Raw genomic sequence first — 21004 nt, forward strand, 5'->3', positions numbered from 1 at the left:
GGGATGAGTATGGCTGCTATAAAGCTGAGAAGGGGGTGAGTATAGCTGCTACAGAGCTAAGAAGGCGACTAGTATAGCTGTTATAGAGCTAAGACGATGATGAATGTAGCTGCTGTAGAGCTAAGAAGGGGATGTGTATAGCTGCTATAGAGCTAAGAAGGCGACGAGTATAGCTGTTATAGAGCTAAGACGGTGATGAATGTAGCTGCTGTAGAGCTAAGAAGGGGATGTGTATAGCTGCTATAGAGCTAAGAAGGCGACGAGTATAGCTGTTATAGAGCTAAGACGGTGATGAATGTAGCTGCTGTAGAGCTAAGAAGGGGATGTGTATAGCTGCTATAGAGCTAAGAAGGCGACGAGTATAGCTGTTATAGAGCTAAGACGGTGATGAATGTAGCTGCTGTAGAGCTAAGAAGGCGATGTGTATAGCTGCTATAGAGCTAAGAAGGCGACGAGTATAGCTGTTATAGAGCTAAGACGGTGATGAATGTAGCTGCTGTAGAGCTAAGAAGGCGACGAGTATAGCTGTTATAGAGCTAAGACGGTGATGAATGTAGCTGCTGTAGAGCTAAGAAGGCGACGAGTATAGCTGTTATAGAGCTAAGAAGGCGACGAGTATAGCTGTTATAGAGCTAAGACGGTGATGAATGTAGCTGCTGTAGAGCTAAGAAGGCGACGAGTATAGCTGTTATAGAGCTAAGACGGTGATGAATGTAGCTGCTGTAGAGCTAAGAAGGCGACGAGTATAGCTGTTATAGAGCTAAGACGGTGATGAATGTAGCTGCTGTAGAGCTAAGAAGGCGACGAGTATAGCTGTTATAGAGCTAAGACGGTGATGAATGTAGCTGCTGTAGAGCTAAGAAGGCGACGAGTATAGCTGTTATAGAGCTAAGACGGTGATGAATGTAGCTGCTGTAGAGCTAAGAAGGCGACGAGTATAGCTGTTATAGAGCTAAGACGGTGATGAATGTAGCTGCTGTAGAGCTAAGAAGGCGATGAGTATAGCTGTTATAGAGCTAAGACGGTGATGAATGTAGCTGCTGTAGAGCTAAGAAGGGGATGAGAGGGGAACAGAGACATTCCTTTATTATATATATGCTCTGAGGTTTGTAAGAGAAACTATGTTTGATGCTATTTCTGACCAATAATTAGTGTTTTAGTTATTTAAGTTGAAGGTATTTTTGTGTGGACAGTCGTTTCCAATCAATGTTTATTTGATTGACGCGACAAGATAACCCCTGACCCCTGTCTGTGCCGACTGCAACTGCACAGTGTCCTATATAGATACTCCGTCAGCAGACTATAGGTAATCTGTTCTGACTCGAAACGGAAACCCCACAATGAGAATAGACTTATTTATACACAAATACCTTTGTCGGGTAGTCTTGTTAAAAAATAAACAACACTACACCGACATTCAATACATAAAGTCACTCGTGACATTTCGCAACTGCATGAACCTGCAGTGTATGTCTGCACACTTTCTGCCACAACGTGTACAGGTAGTATGTTCGGGAACAGGTGTAAATATCTAATCGGTATATGTTGACAGGTCGACCACACCCAGGAGTCCATCAGCGGCTACATACGGAAGTAAGATACATTGCTTTTGAACGACGACACGAGTACCGGGTGCTTGTCAGAGGTAGGAACTTTCTAGATGTGTGTGTGTGTGTGTGTGTGTGTGTGTGTGTGAGAGAGAGAGAGAGAGAGAGAGAGAGAGAGAGAGAGAGAGAGAGAGAGAGACCTGAAATATACTATTCAAAAGAAGTTAAGGATCACCTGATTCTTTCATATTACAATAGTTAATCTCTCATGCCATGACAGATTAACATTACCAATATGAAAGAATCGTGATCCTTAACTTCTTTTGAGTAAGAAAGTATACTACACGAACGTTATTCAAAACATCCAGTTAACGCGGTACTGGCAGTGGTCAAGGTGATCCATATCCCACACTTCACACAAAATCCTGCCACCCCATACACATAACCCCTCTACCTAACATACATGTCAGTATTTGTATATTTAATCTAGTATTTGCCAGCATTAGTGCATTAGTGACTGCAGGCACGCACGGTTTACCTTCCTTTCTGCACGTAGTGGAGTTTCTTACCTATTTATAGTAACGCACACAATCCGCTTTTTGATCAGTACCAGCTTCGGCTTATATACCCTTAAACACAATGCACTTCGTATATGTATATACATTCGGTAGTAGCTAAAAGTGTCAAGACGATGCAGGCAAAGCACAGTCACGTAAAGAAAATGATAGTTAAGGCTTTGCTGATATTTATTCTGGCTGTGTCTCTGACTTGCCCTTTTTGTGCTGACGGTGTATTTCGTTGAATTGATTCAATGGCATGCCAGATTAACTACAGTAATATGAAAGAATCAGGTGTCCTTAACTTTTTGTAACTAGTATAAATAACATGCGAAAATTAAACGAATTTGGGAAAGAGCCCTATCGGCTGTCACGGTCACTTCAAGGGTCGGTGGTAAAGTAAATTTGACAATCTGATTATGGTTTGGATATTTTTTTGTTTTGATTAATATGGAAACGTGTATTTTTATATTGGTTAATGCATGTCGTATCCCAATTGTGTGGATCGATGCTCATGATGTCAATCACTGGATTGTCTGTTCCAGACTCGATTATTTACATACCTCCGTCCTATAGCTGGAATATTGCGGCGTTAAACAACAAACAAATATAAACATAAACATATATTTGTATTATATTATCGGTCGCAGCGACACCTGTCCTTATTACTTATTACCGGACACATTCACACTCATCAAAGTCAGACCACCCGATCATGCAGGTATAGGCGCCTGTTACTGCATGCGTGCGGCATGGTATCTCAATGGGCTAGCGCTATAAAACCGACATCAGTCCAGCCATATAGTATACAAGCATACACACCCATGAAGATCCGTTAGAATAGTTCTTCAGCAACCCATGCTTGTCGTAAAAGGCGACGATGCTCTTCGTAAGGGGCGACTGACGGGATGGGGTGATCAGGCTCGCTGACTTAGCTGATGCATGTCATCATATTCCAATTGCGTGGATCGATGCTCATGATGTCAATCACTGGATTGTCGGGACAAGACTCAATTATTTATAGACCGCCGTCACATAGCTGGAATATTGCTGTTACACACGTCGCTATATACATGCAATAAATTTGATGCGACTTTGAACCCTCGCCTCATAGGAAAGCAACATCGAGTGATGGGAAACATAACGGGTAATTAACCGGTTAATCCAAGATGTGAGTGATCTAGTCTCGCCAATAACAAATGAAAAGAAGAAAATGGCACAGGGTATCAAAACCGGCCTCATCTGTGCTCGGTGCAATGTCACGTCGTTGTCAGGGTGATAGTGCAATGAGCACCAGACCGTGCAACCCATGGTGTATTTGCATAGCTCATTTCAAAACGATTCGTACTATACCCCTGATGTGTTTGTTGTCTAACGTCACACTCAGCAGTATTCCAGCTACATGATGACAGCCCTTTTTATATCTTATATGAAATTTATCGCGTAGCTGTCTTATATCTAAGAAATACACTACGAGTGGGAGTCCCGACTGGTCTATTCTCGCCGCAGTGGTTTATTGTACGATAAACAACGACCACGAGTCATTTATTATTTATATGAGATATCAACATTATATACAGCATGTTTAAGGATGATGATAAAATGTACAAGCTTTAAAAATATGTACCCGTATTTAAATAAAGATGACTCCCTCAATAGAATCCGACCTTCGCAATGTCGGACAAAGTACATTTTATGCACAGGTAGGCATTTCGCGCATATTCTCACAATCCCCACGTCGATTATAACAATAAAAATAACGTCGTCATATATACGACGTCAACACTTACTAACCTATTAAATATTTCGTAAACAAAATCCTTCGTGTTCTTTATTCAACTTTTATTACCATTATTTAGAATTGATCGATGCTGATTTTCTTTACCAAGTTCGGTAAACAAATTACCTGTCATAAGCAACTTAAGGATGCGCAGTTAGGCATTGATTACACTTCAAAAACATTCCGCAATGAGTCCTTGTTCGATCAAGCGATGGAATATCGTGCTTAAATTTGCATTAGTATAAACAGTCCACAGGGGATTTGGATTAAAGATTTATCGATCAGCTATGATACAGAGCCCGCGATAATATAGCGTCATATAGGGCTGGGACGAGTCCAAATTTACTACCCGGGTACCCACCCCCTATTACCCGACCCTACCCGGGTACCCACTGTGAAAACGTAGGTCTCAAGAAATAGTTACAAATGTCCGATTGGGATTTTTTTACTATAGCCCTTTCAGAACGTATTTAGATACATGTATTAAACAATCTGGTCATTCAAACACTGAAGTTGAATTAAGTTATATCTTTATTCAACCATATGAAAATTCAGAAGGAATGGGTGCATAGTCAGAAAGAAATGCGAACATTAGTGACTTGTAGTGTATCCATAGAGTTCCAGATAATTATGTCATTAAAGTTGATTAAACAATATATCACGTGACTAACCACGGGTGCGGGTAGTCCTGTGGGTACCCGGGTCGTACTCAGTACCCACCCGACCCGGGTCCCAGCCCTAGCGTCATATATACAATATATCTCCATTTTTATTATTTATCGTAATAGGGGTCTGAATGGAGTTTTAAAACACCGGATAATCGAAAATCGGAATCTCCGCGAGGGGTTTTAAAAGGATATTAAATTACATAATTGACCACTAGTTAGAACAGACAATATACCGATATGTGCATGGTCTCTGGTTAGAGCATACGTGGTCTTTGTTGATATCCGTGCAGGGGAAAAACCCAAACAACTATTGTCTTCGTTTATCAGAGGAAATACAGTACAGAAATATCCATGATCCATATTTGACGCTACCAGCGATCTGAAAATATCTCCGTCTGTTCCAATGCCTTGAATCGTGGCTAAAATTAAACCCTTATACACAACAATCTGTAAATGTATGTTGCATTGTTAATGAAACATGTTATGAGTGTATCAAAGATGATACTTTCTTTGTGTATGTAATTTGATTCCATCGGCCTTGACATGACGATTAACAGTACCTACAATGACTTGTTTACGCCAAAGCGGGCGGAAAAACACGTGGTGTCGTCCTTATCACTGCGCATGCGCGAATAATATTTAGCTATTTCCGTGTTGTGGTTGCAGAAAGCTTTAAGAGACCCCTGTTTCAACCGCTGTACAACTTCACGCTGGAATTGCCAACAAGTCTAATGCAGACTGCCAACTGCCACAACGTGTATACTTGCAGGTGAGAAAGGTCGAATGACTCTGGGTAGGTTAGGTTAAATGCATTTTGCAGAAATCTGCCATGAACATTCAGGTCAGGATCTGGGTCTTATTTTGGTTGTTTACGACGTGAAGCAGACGGAAAAGACCGTACCGGTGTGTTGGGTGGGTCATGCGGATCCAGGCAGGTTGGGGGGATGGGCAGGGTCGTTTGGAGCGTTGCTGCATCAGCAAGACTGGTTACAGACTCGCCACATTGTCATCTAATGATGTCACCTTCTTTGCAAGTGCAACAAAATAGATCTATTGATTGGCTGTTTTTGTGTTGCTCAAGCCTCTTACAAACAAACTCCATATGTACCAGTGTCCCATTTCTTTGTTTAACGCTTGTTGTCAATTAACATGTAGCTTTTGTCAAATTTGTTTATGCAATTTGTGTGTTGCCTGTAGGTTAATAATTTCCTCATGTGCATGGTATGTGATTATGTATACACAGAAACCAAGTTTATGACTGCCGTTTTTGTCCTGTGTGAAACGTCAAGCAAATACCCATTTTTATTGATGAAAAGAACCTTTAAGAGTTGCATGTCCGTTAGCAGTTATAAGTTCTTGACACATATTCCCTTCACTCTGTGATAATCAGGAAACATGATTTCTTGACATGCAGTAACAAGGTATTTCTTTGAATAAACAAGGACATTGTTACATTAATGCAGAATTCGGCAATTGCATTGACAGATGAGATTTAATCTCTGAAGTGTCCGTGAGAGATATTGGTCTGATCAGAAACCATAAACCAATCAGTTAATGGCCTGACAATGGAACAAGGTGGGGAATTGCAAATTCAAGATAGTAGAAGTCCATGAAGACTGCCCTATTGTACAGGAAAGTTTAAACACTTCTGTAGCAAGTTTGTGCAAATTCTCAAAGCAGATATATGGAAGAGTTTCATAAACATGCCAAAGATGGTATTTAGCTGTTTTTCTTGGTTGTGAGACAGGCAGAAACAGTATTAGACCTATTATCGTCAAACAGCGACATTGTGTATGTGGCACAAGGCAATATCCATCTCTTGCTGTGATGCAGACTCAGATTTGTATATGGTGAATGTGTCTTTGACTCTTTGTGTATAAATGGCAATAGTTTCCAATTTGCCTGCCAGGGGCACATAGTTTAAGATCTTAGATATATCCCTTACTTGGGAATCAGGCTGTTATTATGTGCAGATTTTGTGCCATTATACCCTGGCAGTGTGGGTTGTCTATCAACCACATGTTTGTTGAGTAAACATGTTTACAGGCTGCAGTGATAGAAGGGATATCGTGACTGTGGTACAAAACAACATGCGCTTGGTATCAACCCAGAATGTTATACAGGAGAATATACCTATCAGCTTGTTTACTTTTGAGTTGAATTATTCATAACAGTATTGAATATTCCAGTTTCGATATCAAGCTTATTAGATGTCCGATGTGACACAATTTTACCATACAATTATAGTCGCTTGAGCACAGGTATCAAATTAAGGCTTGTTATTCTGATACAGGATGAGAATCTGTGGAAACAGCTGCTTGTAATCATTTGATGGGATCATCTGACAAGCAGTCAGTTGTTGTATTGTTCTTGTTTGCTACAGATGATAAACATTGTCCCTTGGGTGTTGGTTCAGTAATAACAAAACAGAAGTTTAGGTTTTCCAGTGGGCACAATAAGTAAATGTCAAATGGTTATAGAAAGCAGTTTATAGCCAGGGTTTTGTAGCTAATTCCATGTTTAAATTTTGACAAAATCCTACAAAAATTGTTTGATGAGAGGTTGAACCTGAGATTTGATTCACATTTCACACGTAAAATGTAATTTAGTTACAAATTTACGCATAGATTAGATTGGTTGATTGTTGGCCGATGGACAATAGCAACTTTTCAGATTAACTTAACACCTCTAATCATTATATGTTTCTCCTGAAAGTAACAGAATCGCTTTCTTAGGTAAAACAAGATAAAGGGCAAGAAAGATTGTGTCAGTTCAAAAACTTTTATTGGAGTGTTTGTGTTGCATCAACTTCAGGGGCGGTGGGCTAGTTTAGTAGATAAGGTGTTCGCTCCTCATGCCGAAGGCCTGGGCTAAATTCCCCACGTGGGTACAATGTATGAAGCCCATTTCTTGTGTCCTTTGTTGTGATATTGCTGATGTAAGACCATATTCACTCACTTAATATGCCATATGTTATGATACTATGATGTTTTTTTCAAAAGATCTACTTTTCACATTTAAAAGGGGGTGTCGGTTTAGGTCTTAAATTAAGACATTAAGTTTTGTATCAAACTATTGATCTGCTGCCTTACTGAATGAAAGGATGAAACGTTTCTGCGGATTTCGTTATGTCACCTTTGTGACACATGCCATTACACTATGAGCATAAATCATATGGTGTTGTAGTGGTATGGGGAATGCATGATCTACTTTCTACTGTTTTCAGTGGATTTCTTTTCAAGTAAATGCCCAATAATGCAAATATTATGGCGATAATGATAAAAATTGATATTTGTGTTTTTAGGGAGATGGCCCATGATCGCTTCCTGCTATCAAATCAGAGTAATCGGTTCCTGCTTTTGGAACTACTTTAAGGACGTGGTCTGACCAGTACCATGTTTCTACATCTTTGAACTGAACAGCTAAGACCTCCGAAGGAAAAGAACTGCATTAAGGAGACTGGAAACATCTAGAATCATTTACATCAGAAAAGAATTAAAGAAGCAGCAACTTAAACATCAAGATGACTGACAGCGATGATGAATTTATGATATTCCCCATCACTGACTTGGATGCCAATTATGATGCATCTCAGTCGGAACAGGAGGACAGCGGTGGCGACCACCAGAGCAGTGATGATGACGAGAGACCCAAAGTCTTCATGTCATTGCGACAGAGGCGTCTGTCGAAGGTCCTGGGCACAAATCCTCTGCCAGTGCTGCAGACGAGCATCCTGCCACCGGTTCCCAATGTGAACAAGCTGCACTGGCTGTCGGCCATCAAAAAGGCAAAGGAGATGCAGGACCCCTGGGAGGTGTTCCACATCGAGGACATGAAGGTTGAGAGATGCACCAGACATCGTTACAACGCCATCAAGAAGACGTGGGTGCAGGATGAGGTTAACGTCAAGATTCAGGATAAGGTGAGCAACAGTAGAGTCAGTCTTTGTCCATGTTTGAAATTAAGTGAGGTCATCCTTGAAGTTTGCTGCTACAGTTCTTCATCTAAATGATCTTGCTTTTCACTTTAGGTAATACCAAGGAAATGGCAACATGGCAACTGCCTTGCCAAATTCGTTCGATTGCAGGATTTGCAGAGCATGTGTTCCGTCAACTGGGTGTAGACACATATTTTCCAAATCTTTTCATGTTTCTATTCAAGGTGCTCACATGGTATGAATCACTTTGTGAGGTAAAACCTGATTTGTTACTAAAGATCTTTATTATCATTGAGATCATCTTGACTGGGTGCTGCCATTTTGTTTGAAGCAAATGCAAGTGATATGATAAGTGGAATCTGATAGGCCAGTAGGGGGGAGACAGAAGGGACATAACTTGTAATAGCCACTGGTGGAGCTACAATTGAGCCCAGAAATTACAGCCTGGTTTGGCAAGGGTAGAAACTGGACTTATAAAGTTGGTTAACTCCCTTGCCTCCGGAAGATGCAAGACCTACGGAACCCTACAATCCTATGAAGTTTAATCATTACTGGTATGACTTTTTGATGAGAGAATAGGCATGATAGACTGGAGCAAGTTTCTAATAGTAGCGTGTGAAAGGGTTTACGCCTGTCAATTTGCCTGGATTAGAACTATTAAAGTATGACCCGTGAAGATCCGGGCTAGAATAGGTCTTCAGCAACCCATGCTGGCCGTAAAACGTAACTATGCTTGTATTAAAGGTGATTAACAGGATCAGGTGCTCAGGCCCGCTGACTTGGTTGATACATGTCATCGATCCCAATTGCGTGGATCGAAGCTCATGATGTTGATCACTGGATTGTCTGGTCCAGACTCAATTATTTTACAGACCGCCGTCATATACATATAGCTGGAATATTGCTGAATGCGGCGTTAAACAACAAACAAAACAAAAACAAACTATTAAAGTACAATTGTCTCTGATCAATATCCTTTGAAGCATTTTTGATTAACAGGGTTCAGAATAATAAGGTTTCACTCAAGCCAATTTGCTTGTGCATTTGATTACACAAAACAGTAATTTCTGCTTGGCTTTTGACTTATTTTAGAGTTTAAAGCTCTGAGACAAAAAATCTTTGTTCAGGAATATTCACAATGTTAATCGTAGCCCACAGTTGACTACATTTTTATGCACATGGTAGCCATGTCTGCGTTTCCTGATACAACATGTGACATGCATTTGGAATATTTCTTATGTAATATATTCATTAATGCCCACGTGGTAGAGAAACAGATGGTGAGATACAGACTGTATGTCACAAGTGGTTCACGCAGGGTTCACCTAGTTATATTCTGTTTTCACCTTGCTAAGGTCACACTTGTGGGTTGAATTGTATTGTATTGTTTCCTGTTTGGTGATGCTCTTTTTCATGTTTGAACCACTGTACACTCACAGCTTTATATTAGGTGGCAGAGGATGAGGGTAAACTGCAGTTATTTGGATGACTTGCACAACTTACACATTTTCTATGTGACAAATGTTATGATTGCTTCAACATGTTCCATGTCACCATGACCTTGATGTTGAACAATTGATTACTTTGCATACTACTGGGATTTATCTAGGATTCCAAACTAAGTGCCATTGGCAGATAAATTGGAAAAAAATTGTTATTGCTTACAAACTTGGTATTTTTTTCTGAGTTCTTATTTTCCTGAATTCATAGGTAATGTAACATTAAATTTAATATTACAGTCAATGCAATAATGTCAAACTTAGCATTAAAGCCGCTTACTCTGTATTGGTCCTGTTATTAGTGAAATACAAGCCACCTCTACAACGCCATAACATTAGTTATAACTATATAACATGATTTGGGAAATATTTAGTTCCAATTTGGACATTTTAACTGACATTGGCTGCAGATTCGGGGTAGAATATCAGAATCAAAGCAGGTCCAGATAAATCCCTGTACTTTTTCAATGCAAAGACTGAAAGGGAGTGTTTAGCCAAGGCCTATTAAAATCTACCTGTGTTTACAGTCTCTTACCTGTTGTCGAGTTGTCAAGAAAAGTCATTAAAACTTGTCTGAAAAACCAATGCCTGTCAGAATCTGTAAAGTGCTGTCATAATAGTGGAAATGCTTTGAGGTTCGTCATGTGTGCAGCGGCAAGCTTCTTTAATCCGGTGTGAGGTTGTTGTTGGCATCGTTTCACCAAACCACAGGTAACGGGATGACACTGGAAATGCATGGTGGCATGTATTGATTTTGTGAACTTTAATAAATGTCAGGGATGGGGCTGCTTCTCTGGTTTTAAAGGCACTTTGATACTGTTGCTGTGGTAACAATTAAGTTCGTCATTTATATTTCTATGGCATATGAATGGCATTTGACATATTGTCAGCTATCGGAATATTTTTTTATATTTTTAGACCTTTTGATGACTGTATACCAAGCTGAAAGCAGTATTATTTGCTGAATGTATTTAGTTTTGAGTCCAGCATGCACATTATAGAATTGAGTGTCCGCTGCAATAATTTCTAGTGATGTTTGACTTATTGTTAGGACTTGTTGGTAGGCACTATCAGCTTAAAAATGTACAATTTCTTTTGTTTTCAATAACAAGGATTTATTAAGTCCAGCTTAGTGGCAAATATGTGACTAAATATTCACTATTTGGAATTAAAAAGATCCATTCGTATTATGGTTACCGATAGGCGTTTATAGCTCTGCACTGGTGTCTTGTATTCACTGACCTTCATAATGAGACCAATAAGGATGAATTGGATTTAATGCTTGAATGCAATGTTACGTTAGCTCTGAATTTAAGATAGAAACTTTAAAACAAATCCGAACTTTGAACAAAAATAACCGTTGTAGGCCCAATTTGTTCCCCAAGGACACTTTGTTGAAATCCAAGACAAATCCCTGCAGAACTTGTAAAATGGAAATGGTGAAAAAATGAATTGTGTTTGATTCGCGCCCGGATGCTTGTGTTCTATACACAAATCTTTGAAGTATTTCAATGATATAGCACATGGGACTCAATGTATGTGGTTTAAACATACTTTTATTTCATAAACTAAAGCAGGATTGAAAAACAAGCAAAACATTGCTTGTACAACAAACGCTCCAGGAAAAACAGATTACAGTTGATAACTTTACATAAACATGTATATGTTGAATATATATGTACAATAAATAAGGTTAACCTGTAACCGTGAGCTGGAGCTATTGGTGTCCGAGTTAAAGGAATGCAGTATCTCAATTTCAATATTTTATACAAAATGTATTTAGATTATTATAACTAATATTCATATCTTTTACTTTTTACAATATAATTGTGGATTGATTTAAGAATTTCCGTGTTTATTGCTTTGCTGAATGAAGAGCTGCCTTATTAAACTGTTTTGGGTTATATCTATGGGTGTAAAAATACATGTCATTTCTAATATTTTCATAGTTTCGGCATGTCCTTAGAAAGTGTAAAGCATCTTCGAAATGATAATCACATTTGCAGTCTGGTCTGTCTGTCACATGTAGATTAAATTTATGAGCCTTTAATTCTCTACAGCCGAGCCATGAGGCGACAATGCCCAATTTGACAGAATTTAGAACCAAAGTTTAAGTACATTTAGTTTATCATGTAAGGCCGTTGATGACCAGGCGTTAATAAAGTTATCGGGAAAAGTGTTCCACAGTTTAATCATACTGGGAAGAAGCGTGTTTGCATGGGTCCTACATTTGATAGTTTGTAAGTTAGATCCATCCCTAAAATTATAACCATTATTATCTGAGATTCTTCATAAAGGGGTAAAAGCCCACATGTAGTATATGGCTTGAAGTCCAAGTCAGAAGTCACTCAAAAAGAAAACCCACCCTACTACGAGCAGCATCCTATACAGGGACATCTCCCAGCAGCAGATATCAAGGGGTGTTTACTCTTTGAGCAATTAAGTTTTTACTCGAAGGTTTCTATTTAAATTGGGTTACCGTATTCATCGTAATAAGCACCCTGCTCTAATAAGCGCCCACGGCCATATTTGCTAATATATTGGTTAGTGAACAATCCCAATTCGCACCCCTTCCGATTGATCAATGTACACAAGACTTATTGTTTCGCGTATATATATCTGTCATATATAAACATGTCAGGCTGTCAGCATAAACCATGAAATTTATATTTCAACTCTGTTTTTTCAACCAAAATAATATTCTAATAAGAGCCCCCTATTTCTAATTTTGAGAGCGCCCCCCGGGTGCTTATTACATCGAATACAGTATTACATTTTCCATTGGGGAAACCAATAATTTTTCACTCATCTATTCATCACTCTATCATGTCTATTGGGTTTTTCTCAAAAAGAGTTAACATTTTGAGATTTCCAAAGAAATAAAATAATGTTTTAGATGTATATAAGGGCCCTCACTATCGGCTTGACTCGGAAAGTAAATTAGTTCGTAATTGTTTCAGAAATTGGCTCCATTGTAAGCATGCTGAAAAAGCTTCATTGGGTATTTACGCATGCTATTTTTACACATTTGAGTTTTTCGTTTAATGCATGCGTTTCTGTATGCAAGTTAATTGAAAGTAATTGGGTTTTGAATGTTTTGTTTAGGTATTTTACGCAAATACGCAGCTTATCTGTAGCTCTGCTACATCCAGGCCATATGTAGAAAGACCCCAGACCTTGGTCTAGCTGTGCAACACAAGGAAGATCACAAGGGGCAGGGCTGGATACAGATCAAGTTAGACAATTGCTAAAGCTGGCTTGAGCAATAATATGATAATATAAGCTGTATTATGATTCTGTCTACTGTTATGGACTGATTTGTTATGAAGTGTGATTCATATATAGTGATATCATGTTGATAATGATATGCTATGATTACATCACAGTTCTGTCACATTTATGACAAATATTTTTATTTTTATGTTTTATTTTGATATTAATATAAGTATATCATAAACATGTTCTCCAAATACCTCATATTTTGGTTCTCTGTCATTTGTGTAGGGCTGTTCCACTTTACACGAAGGGAAACAGTAACAATTACTAGTGCACTCAACCTTACCTTACCTCCAATCCGGAGGTTGCCAATAATTTTGCTGGAGACAAATCATGTGCAAATGGCATGTGGAAATTTTCATGATTTTGTCAACTTCTGACAGGACATTCCTCTTTGTTGTTACCAAATTAAAAAAAATAAAATTTAAATGACAATAAGTCAGTGTCCTAGAATATGAACTTGAAACCCAGACTTTATGTTTTGTGCTTATTGCAGGTGATACATGTATCACAGCTTCCTCTCTGAGGTGAGGCATATTGACCTTGACAACTTCCTCTGATCCTCTGACCCTATTGTTATGACATTTTTGTTCAGATCCTGCATAGAACTTGTCACAGTTTCAGCAGAACGTGTCACAGTTTCAGTGCCCACATGGCATTAAAAGAGTTGAGACCACTATCTCAAAGCAGCCATTGTACCTTTGACCTGAGGTGTGTCAATATCTGTCACCCCAGTTTTCAAATAGCCAGGGTTAAAGTGATGTATTGGCACAGACATGTAGCCTTTGAATGGTATGATCCACATTGATCTTTGGTCGTGGCATGAATACTATATTGCTGTAATGATCTTACGTACAGTAGGGTGACATTTACAGTATGTGCCACTGTTCAGGGATAATCAGATTATCGAAAGGTTCTTTATTATGACAGGACCATGAATCTGCAGTGTAGGCATGATAACTGCTACAGTATTTTATTCCCTGAAAACAGAAAGTCCCGGTTATTAATCTAATAATACTGCAATCTCTTTAAAATCAGATCTTTTACTCTCAAATGAGACCTCTTTGCATTAAAGACCTCTTTGCATAACTCTTTGCACTAATAATCTCTTTTTGCACAAAGGACCTCTTTGCATACCCCTTTGCATTAAGGACCTCTTTGCATTAAGGATCTCTTTGCATACCTGTTTGCATTAAGGACCTCTTTGCATACCCCTTTGCATTAAGGACCTCTTTGCATACCTCTTTGCATTAAGGACCTCTTTGCATTAAGGACCTCTTTGCATACCTCTTTGCATTAAGGACCTCTTTGCATACCTCTTTGCATTAAGGACCTCTTTGCATACCTCTTTGCATATGAGGACCACACCATAAAAGTTTGTGTCAGGTGAACCCAGATTGACCTTGTCCGACTGATTTAGAAGAAGGCTCTATGGGTTCTTGAGCCCCTGGCTCTATATATCTATTATGCCTGGCCCCTTCACATTCATTGGTAGTCGGTTACTTGACACAGAAATATTGAAATGAATGTCATGTGTTAAAAGATTTCTCTTATCTGCTGTTCTGAAGATAATTGATAGAAAACAATCAGAACAAAAAGTTGCACTATGGTCACTCAAAAACCTAAAATAGCCACAATATTGACTTAAAACAGCAAGTGTTTTTAGCCTGACATCTGTGAAGGGTAATCTGTGTAGACAGTGTTGGAATATAATTACTCAAACTTTTATTGGATATTGGATATAGCAATCAGCATGCCCGTCTGTCCTCTGTCCATTTTCTGTTTCGAGAGCAGAACACAAATACTGTTGAATATTTCTAGATGAAATACTTGCTATACAGATCAGTGTAGTGGGGAACTGGATCCTTTTGATGATTTGGGATCTTTATTTAAAATTTTTTTTTTATGTGTTCATGAAAACAATTTGGACTTATTTGAAAACCAGGGTTGTGCTCGTTTCAAGAGCAGAGCTTGAAAACTGTTGAATATTTCTTGATGAAACTTGCTGTACACAGCAGTCTTGTGGTGAACTGGTGTCTTTTGATGATTAATGATATTGAAAAATACTGAACAGCGTTTTATTTTTCTTCACTGAACTGAAGGTATCCAATGGCAGTAAGCCAAAAGTAGCCAGACTGGGGGGGATATGTCATCTCCTGATGACTCTTGTCTAAATAAGTGGAGACACTAGACTGACCGTTGCAGTCTGCAAAATCACAGTTATAGAAAGGACTACTAGAACATTTTGAAGTTGAAGGAAATGCAAACATAAGTCCAGATATACAATGAACACATTTTTTAACCATACAGTGTAATTACTAGGGCTGTTGCGATTCACCCGCGTATTCGGTGAATGGAACCGTATCCATTCATGAATTGAATTCATTATTTGTGGTCACTTGAATCGAATATTTACGAATATGCAGTCATGTGCATCTACATACCCTGTACCTACAAATATCCAAAAGAACATATTATATGCGGAGATTTCTTTAAAGACAACACTCATATATATAATTTTAAACAGTATTATGGTCATCGGTCATTGTCATATTTGAGCAGATACTAGTACCTGGATAAATGCAGTATATAAATGTAGAATATATTAATAATTATCCAACTATGTCAAATAATTTATGTTGTTATTTTTCTCTGTATATAATAAATTATACATCAACTGCTGACTTGTTATTGTATTCGTGAATAAATATTCGTATTCGTTACCCTATATTCGTGATATGAATCGTATTCACCTCATAGTGTATTCGTTGCAGCCCTAGTAATTACTGATTAACTTGCGTACTTCAGTATTGATTTGTTGACATGGTTTTATTTAAATGAAACATCAAAACTCATTATGGTGTGTATAATGCCCTTCTACACAGCTTTGTTTTTTAGAAAAAAAGAGTGCACTATACTCAAGAAAATATGGTAGTTCAAATACAAAACAACTGTTAGATTAGGATTAAATGACCCTTAAATGCAAGAATGATGTCAACTATAATGAAGTCATCAGTAATATTATTTAAGAATAATGGTTCTCACTCTCAAGTACTCTCAGGACACTGGTGCTAACAATGCTGCCTTTATTTGTTGAGTAAGGCCCTGGCTTTTATGTTTGTTTTTACTGTCAGGATGTTTCTCTGTAAGATGAAGACCATCATTGAACAGCACCATAGAAGTGCTCATGTGTTTCACCAAAGCAGTAATCATCTAATAATCACTGTGGCAGCACCCTCACCCACAATCCCCCTCCACACACACCACACCACACCACACCACACCACACCACACCACACCATAGTGAGTCGACTCATGCTAACATATTTTCATGTACGTTATGTTGACTCTTGTATTCTTGTTTTCAGTCCTTCACCCGTGGAGCAATGAGACAGTGCTTCAGACTGTAAGTAGTCTAAACAGTTCTCAAAAGTTACGTGGTTCGTTTGTGTCCCATTAGAAATTAGGACCCGTGAAGATCCGGGGTAGGTCTTAAGCAACCCATGCTTGCCGTAAAAGGTGACTAACGGGATCGGGTGGTCAGGCTCACTGACTTGGTTTATGCATGTCATGGATCGTGGATCGATGCTCATGATATTAATCACTGGATTCTCTGGTCCAGACTAGATTATTTACAGACCGCCGTCATATAGCTGGAAAATTGCTGAGTGCGGCGTTAAACAACAAACCAACCAACAAACATTAGAAATATTGAAGAATTAAAGGAACTATTTGAAATATGAAATAAGATGCTTGTGGAGTATGTTCATATGATTGACCTCTGACCTTGTTATCTTTCTTGCACTTGCAAGTTTTGGACTAATTGCATGATACAGTACAGAGGCATGGCCAACATGTCAATAGCCATGTCTGTGACCCAAGATCAGTGTTTTACCATATGCTTGTACTGTCTGTATAGGAAGTCTATTTCTCATTATTAGGAACACGTCTGATAACTATCATAATGTTTATTTCTTTTCCCTGACTTCTTACATTATGCAGATCTTGTGGGCCAGAAAGGGTCTTTTACCCTACCTTGTCACTGGACTTACCCATTTCAACATTGACACTTGGGTGCTAGTTTTAAAGAGCAAGGGGAATTTAGACATGTCAGAGGGTAAAAGTGCTTAGGTTTTAATGACTGTTCCTCTGTAAGTACTATGTACTATGATATGAACCCCTGTGACCGTGATGACATTGTTTGAAAAACCAAATTGGACAAACATACGGATAATTATTACCATGAAAAAAGTTATGAGTACGCATGGTTTGATGCCCAAGATAAACCTGGCTACTCACAAGTTGATAAGGGTATTATCAAGCTCAGTGAAAAGGAAGGGACAGACATTTCAATTTAGTACAACTGATTATTATCTATCTCTAGGTAAAAATATATATTCACAGAATAGGAAGATGGATAAAAAATATTCTATTAGATCCTTGTTGACACACTTACATTACACAGACACAGACAGCATTGTTATGAGTGTCCCGTGGCACACAAGGGAGACACATTCCTAATTTTACATTTTGTTGGAATAAATATTTAAGGTACCGGTATATGTTCATTTAGCTGTTGGATATTGAAATATTTAAATGTTTTGACAGTTTGTTATCCTACATTTCAACACAATGATTCTTTAACATACTCATAGTGTAAAAATGATGAAAGTGTTTGCACTGACATTTCATAGCTGACATGTTTTATGATTGTGCACATGCCCCAATATTAAAGTGAATGGATAGATGAACAGAAATTATTTGTTGTTAAAACAGGTGTTCTCTATCTCAAAAACAGCAGTTTAACAACAGTGTGTTTATCATGTTTATTTTTTATCTCAACAAACTTCACCAAAATAGCATCTAGCAGCATAATGATAAGGACATTCGTTTTAAATACATTAACAGTTCTGAATCTGCACTAAATTGTTTTGGGGGAACATTATCTTTCTTTTTGGCCATTCAAGAAAATAATTGTTAGATTAACAGGTAAAACTTTGACTCAAGGCAATTGATCTGGCACATTTAATCTATCACAGGCCAACCAAATTAAAGCAGACACTGCCTACTAGTCTACCATTGCACGCTACCCATTTACTATAGTATTGTGTGGAAACTGAATGCAGATTAAAATACATTTTATTGAAGTTAAGGGTTTTCCACATACACTAAAATCAAATTGAAAATAGCTGACTTAGCAGGCCTAAATCACTGTCAATAAATAGACACCAGGGTCATCTACTGTTCATTGGGGCATGTGCCACTTCACAAACATGATAAGAGGTGAACTTCATCGACCTGTACGGTCAACACACACCAGGCAGTTGACCTGCCACGTGGTAGCCGATTGAGGTCAGAGATCTTGCCATGTGGTCCGGTCACTGACTCTCACACATAGCAATCGTAAACATTGTATCAACAATCATAAAACATGTCAGCTATGAAATGTCAGTGCAAACACTTTCATCATTTTTACACTATGAGTATGTTTAGGAATCAATGTGTTGAAATGTAGGATAACAAACTGTCAAAACATTTAGATATTTCAATATCCAACAGCTAAATGAACACACACACACACACACACACACACACACACACACACACACACATACACACACACCTCGTATGAGGCGAATACGATTCGTATCACGAATATAGGGTAACCAAAACGAATATTAATTCACGAATACAATAACAAGTCAGCAGTTGATGTATTATTTGTCATATTCAGTGAAACAATAACATAATTTTTTAACATGGTTTGTTAATTATTAATAAATTTTACATTTATATATTGCACTTATCCGGGTACTAGTATCTGCTCAAAAGCGACAATGACCAGTGACCAGTGACCACACTATTCATATCTATTCATATAATATGTTCTTATGGACATTTTAGGTACAGGGTATGTAAATGCACATGATTGCTTATTCATAAATATTCGATTCTAGTGGCCACAAATAACAAATTCATGAATGAATGGATACAGTTCGATTCACCGAATACGCCAGTGAATTGTAACAGCCCCCCCCCCCCCCCTCCACACACACACTACCCAAAAGAAGTTAATGAACACCTGATACTTTCATATTACTATATTTTGGCCATGACAGATTACCTATTGTCATATGGCAGAATCTGGTGTTCTGTATCTTCTTTTGAGTAGTATGATTTTTATGGTGCCCATATAGGATGGACTTTGTTTATTGACATAATTCAAATTGTTTCCTTGTTTCTACCATTCACTGCGAATATTTGTCAAATTTCATTCTGATAAATAACTTCCTCTGACTATGTAGGAACAAGGAAATATATGTAGCTCAAAGTTTATGGTGACAATTCTAGATCGGGATGCCCCGCTGGCGAGGCACTTGGCTGACGTCATACTGACATATTGAGCTGACATGTGGCTTTCTTTACACTGGCAGGGAGATAAACATGCTGTTGTTGTGTACTGTCTCACTGTCAATGTTGCACTCTATGGAGAGTGCAGAGGTCACAACATTAGCATTTGGAGGAGGTGTAACACGATCTGGTTGACTGGTTTTCTGGGTTAGCAGTGGTGTTTGACACAAAGGATGATGCAGTTTGTGACCTGTGACACTTGCAAACAAGTGCAGTGATACAAACATGACGTTAGTGGTAGCTTGCTGCCATTGCCCAAGGCACACAAGTGACAATTTTTAGTTCTTCATGACAGTTTTATGGTCATGCATAACATTAAAGGATGATATGGGAGCACTTGATAAGAAGTTCATTTGTTAACAAGAATAGCTTTTTAATTTATGATAGATAAGTAAAGTCTTTTTAAATTTTGGAACCATTACTCTTGACTGAGAATTTATCTTTGACATTTTTGGTCAGTAATGTACCAAGGCCTTTGGTGTCCAATTTTATCGAGACACATTTTGTGTCATCTATATGAACCACTTTGCATTATGCAACATTAGCTCTCAACTGATGACTGGTGTCTATTGTAATTGCACTTGGCCTACAATCATGATAGTGAAAACATAATTGTCATAACAATTGTTAATGATCGTGGTTCATGCTCGCCATTTGGAGAATACCCAACAAAATTATGGATTATCTGTCCTGGTTAAATTAGTATTGTAAGTCCCAAGCCTCTGTTAACTTTCAAAGTCTATTTGCTGAAGGCTACTTGTCCAGAATTTTCTAGGCACACTATATTTCAGCCTGTGTATTGTGTCCATCTGGGCTACAGTGTTTGGACTGCAGTTACCAGATGCTTTGCTTCTCACATAACCTATGTGAGATTGCACACTTTGACTACAAGACTATCATGTAGTCACTAAAATGAAAATATCTTTTTTATTGCCCGTCACAAAGTCTGTCTTTCTGTCAGGCAACTTTCTCAGAAACATCTGAAATTACATGAATGAAAGTTTGCATTCTTATATAGGAGATATTTGTCAAGACTGAGTTCGAAAATTGGTCCCTAAATTCATTTTTTACAGAGTTATGGCCCTTGCCCCGTGTTTTCCAATCTACTGCATAGTGTCTGGAATGGGACAACATTTCTCAGAAACAACTGACGTTACATGAACGGCAGTTCGCATGCTTATCTATGAGATTTTTGTCAAGACTGTGCGAAAATTTGTCCTGTAAATTTTTTTGCAGAGTTACTTCCCTTGCTAAATGTTTTTAGATTTTGAGCATATGCAGTTACAGCCCTTGATCCATGTTATTTGACAAAGTGCATGGTGTCTGCCA

The 21004-nt window shown here is 38.3% G+C and overlaps 1 protein-coding gene across 2 annotated transcripts in view; it reads left to right on the forward strand.

Moving 5' to 3' along the window:
- The first annotated feature begins 1394 nt into the window (after positions 1-1394).
- The window catches only part of LOC124151753 (eukaryotic elongation factor 2 kinase-like), a 46872-nt gene continuing 27262 nt past the window's right edge, over positions 1395-21004 (forward strand). Inside the window, exons 1-4 of one of the 2 annotated variants that reach the window (XM_046524378.2) lie at positions 1395-1645; positions 5219-5321; positions 7857-8474; positions 16633-16670. In XM_046524378.2, coding sequence (XP_046380334.1) covers positions 8076-8474; positions 16633-16670 — 437 coding nt within the window. In that variant the 5' untranslated portion in view covers positions 1395-1645; positions 5219-5321; positions 7857-8075. The remainder of the gene's footprint in view (positions 1646-5218; positions 5322-7856; positions 8475-16632; positions 16671-21004) is intronic. The other variant, XM_046524379.2, reaches the window with a different exon arrangement.

The sequence above is a fragment of the Haliotis rufescens genome, unplaced genomic scaffold (genome assembly GCF_023055435.1).
Source record: "Haliotis rufescens isolate VD_foot unplaced genomic scaffold, xgHalRufe1.0.p SCAF_11, whole genome shotgun sequence".
Taxonomy (NCBI): domain Eukaryota; kingdom Metazoa; phylum Mollusca; class Gastropoda; order Lepetellida; family Haliotidae; genus Haliotis; species Haliotis rufescens.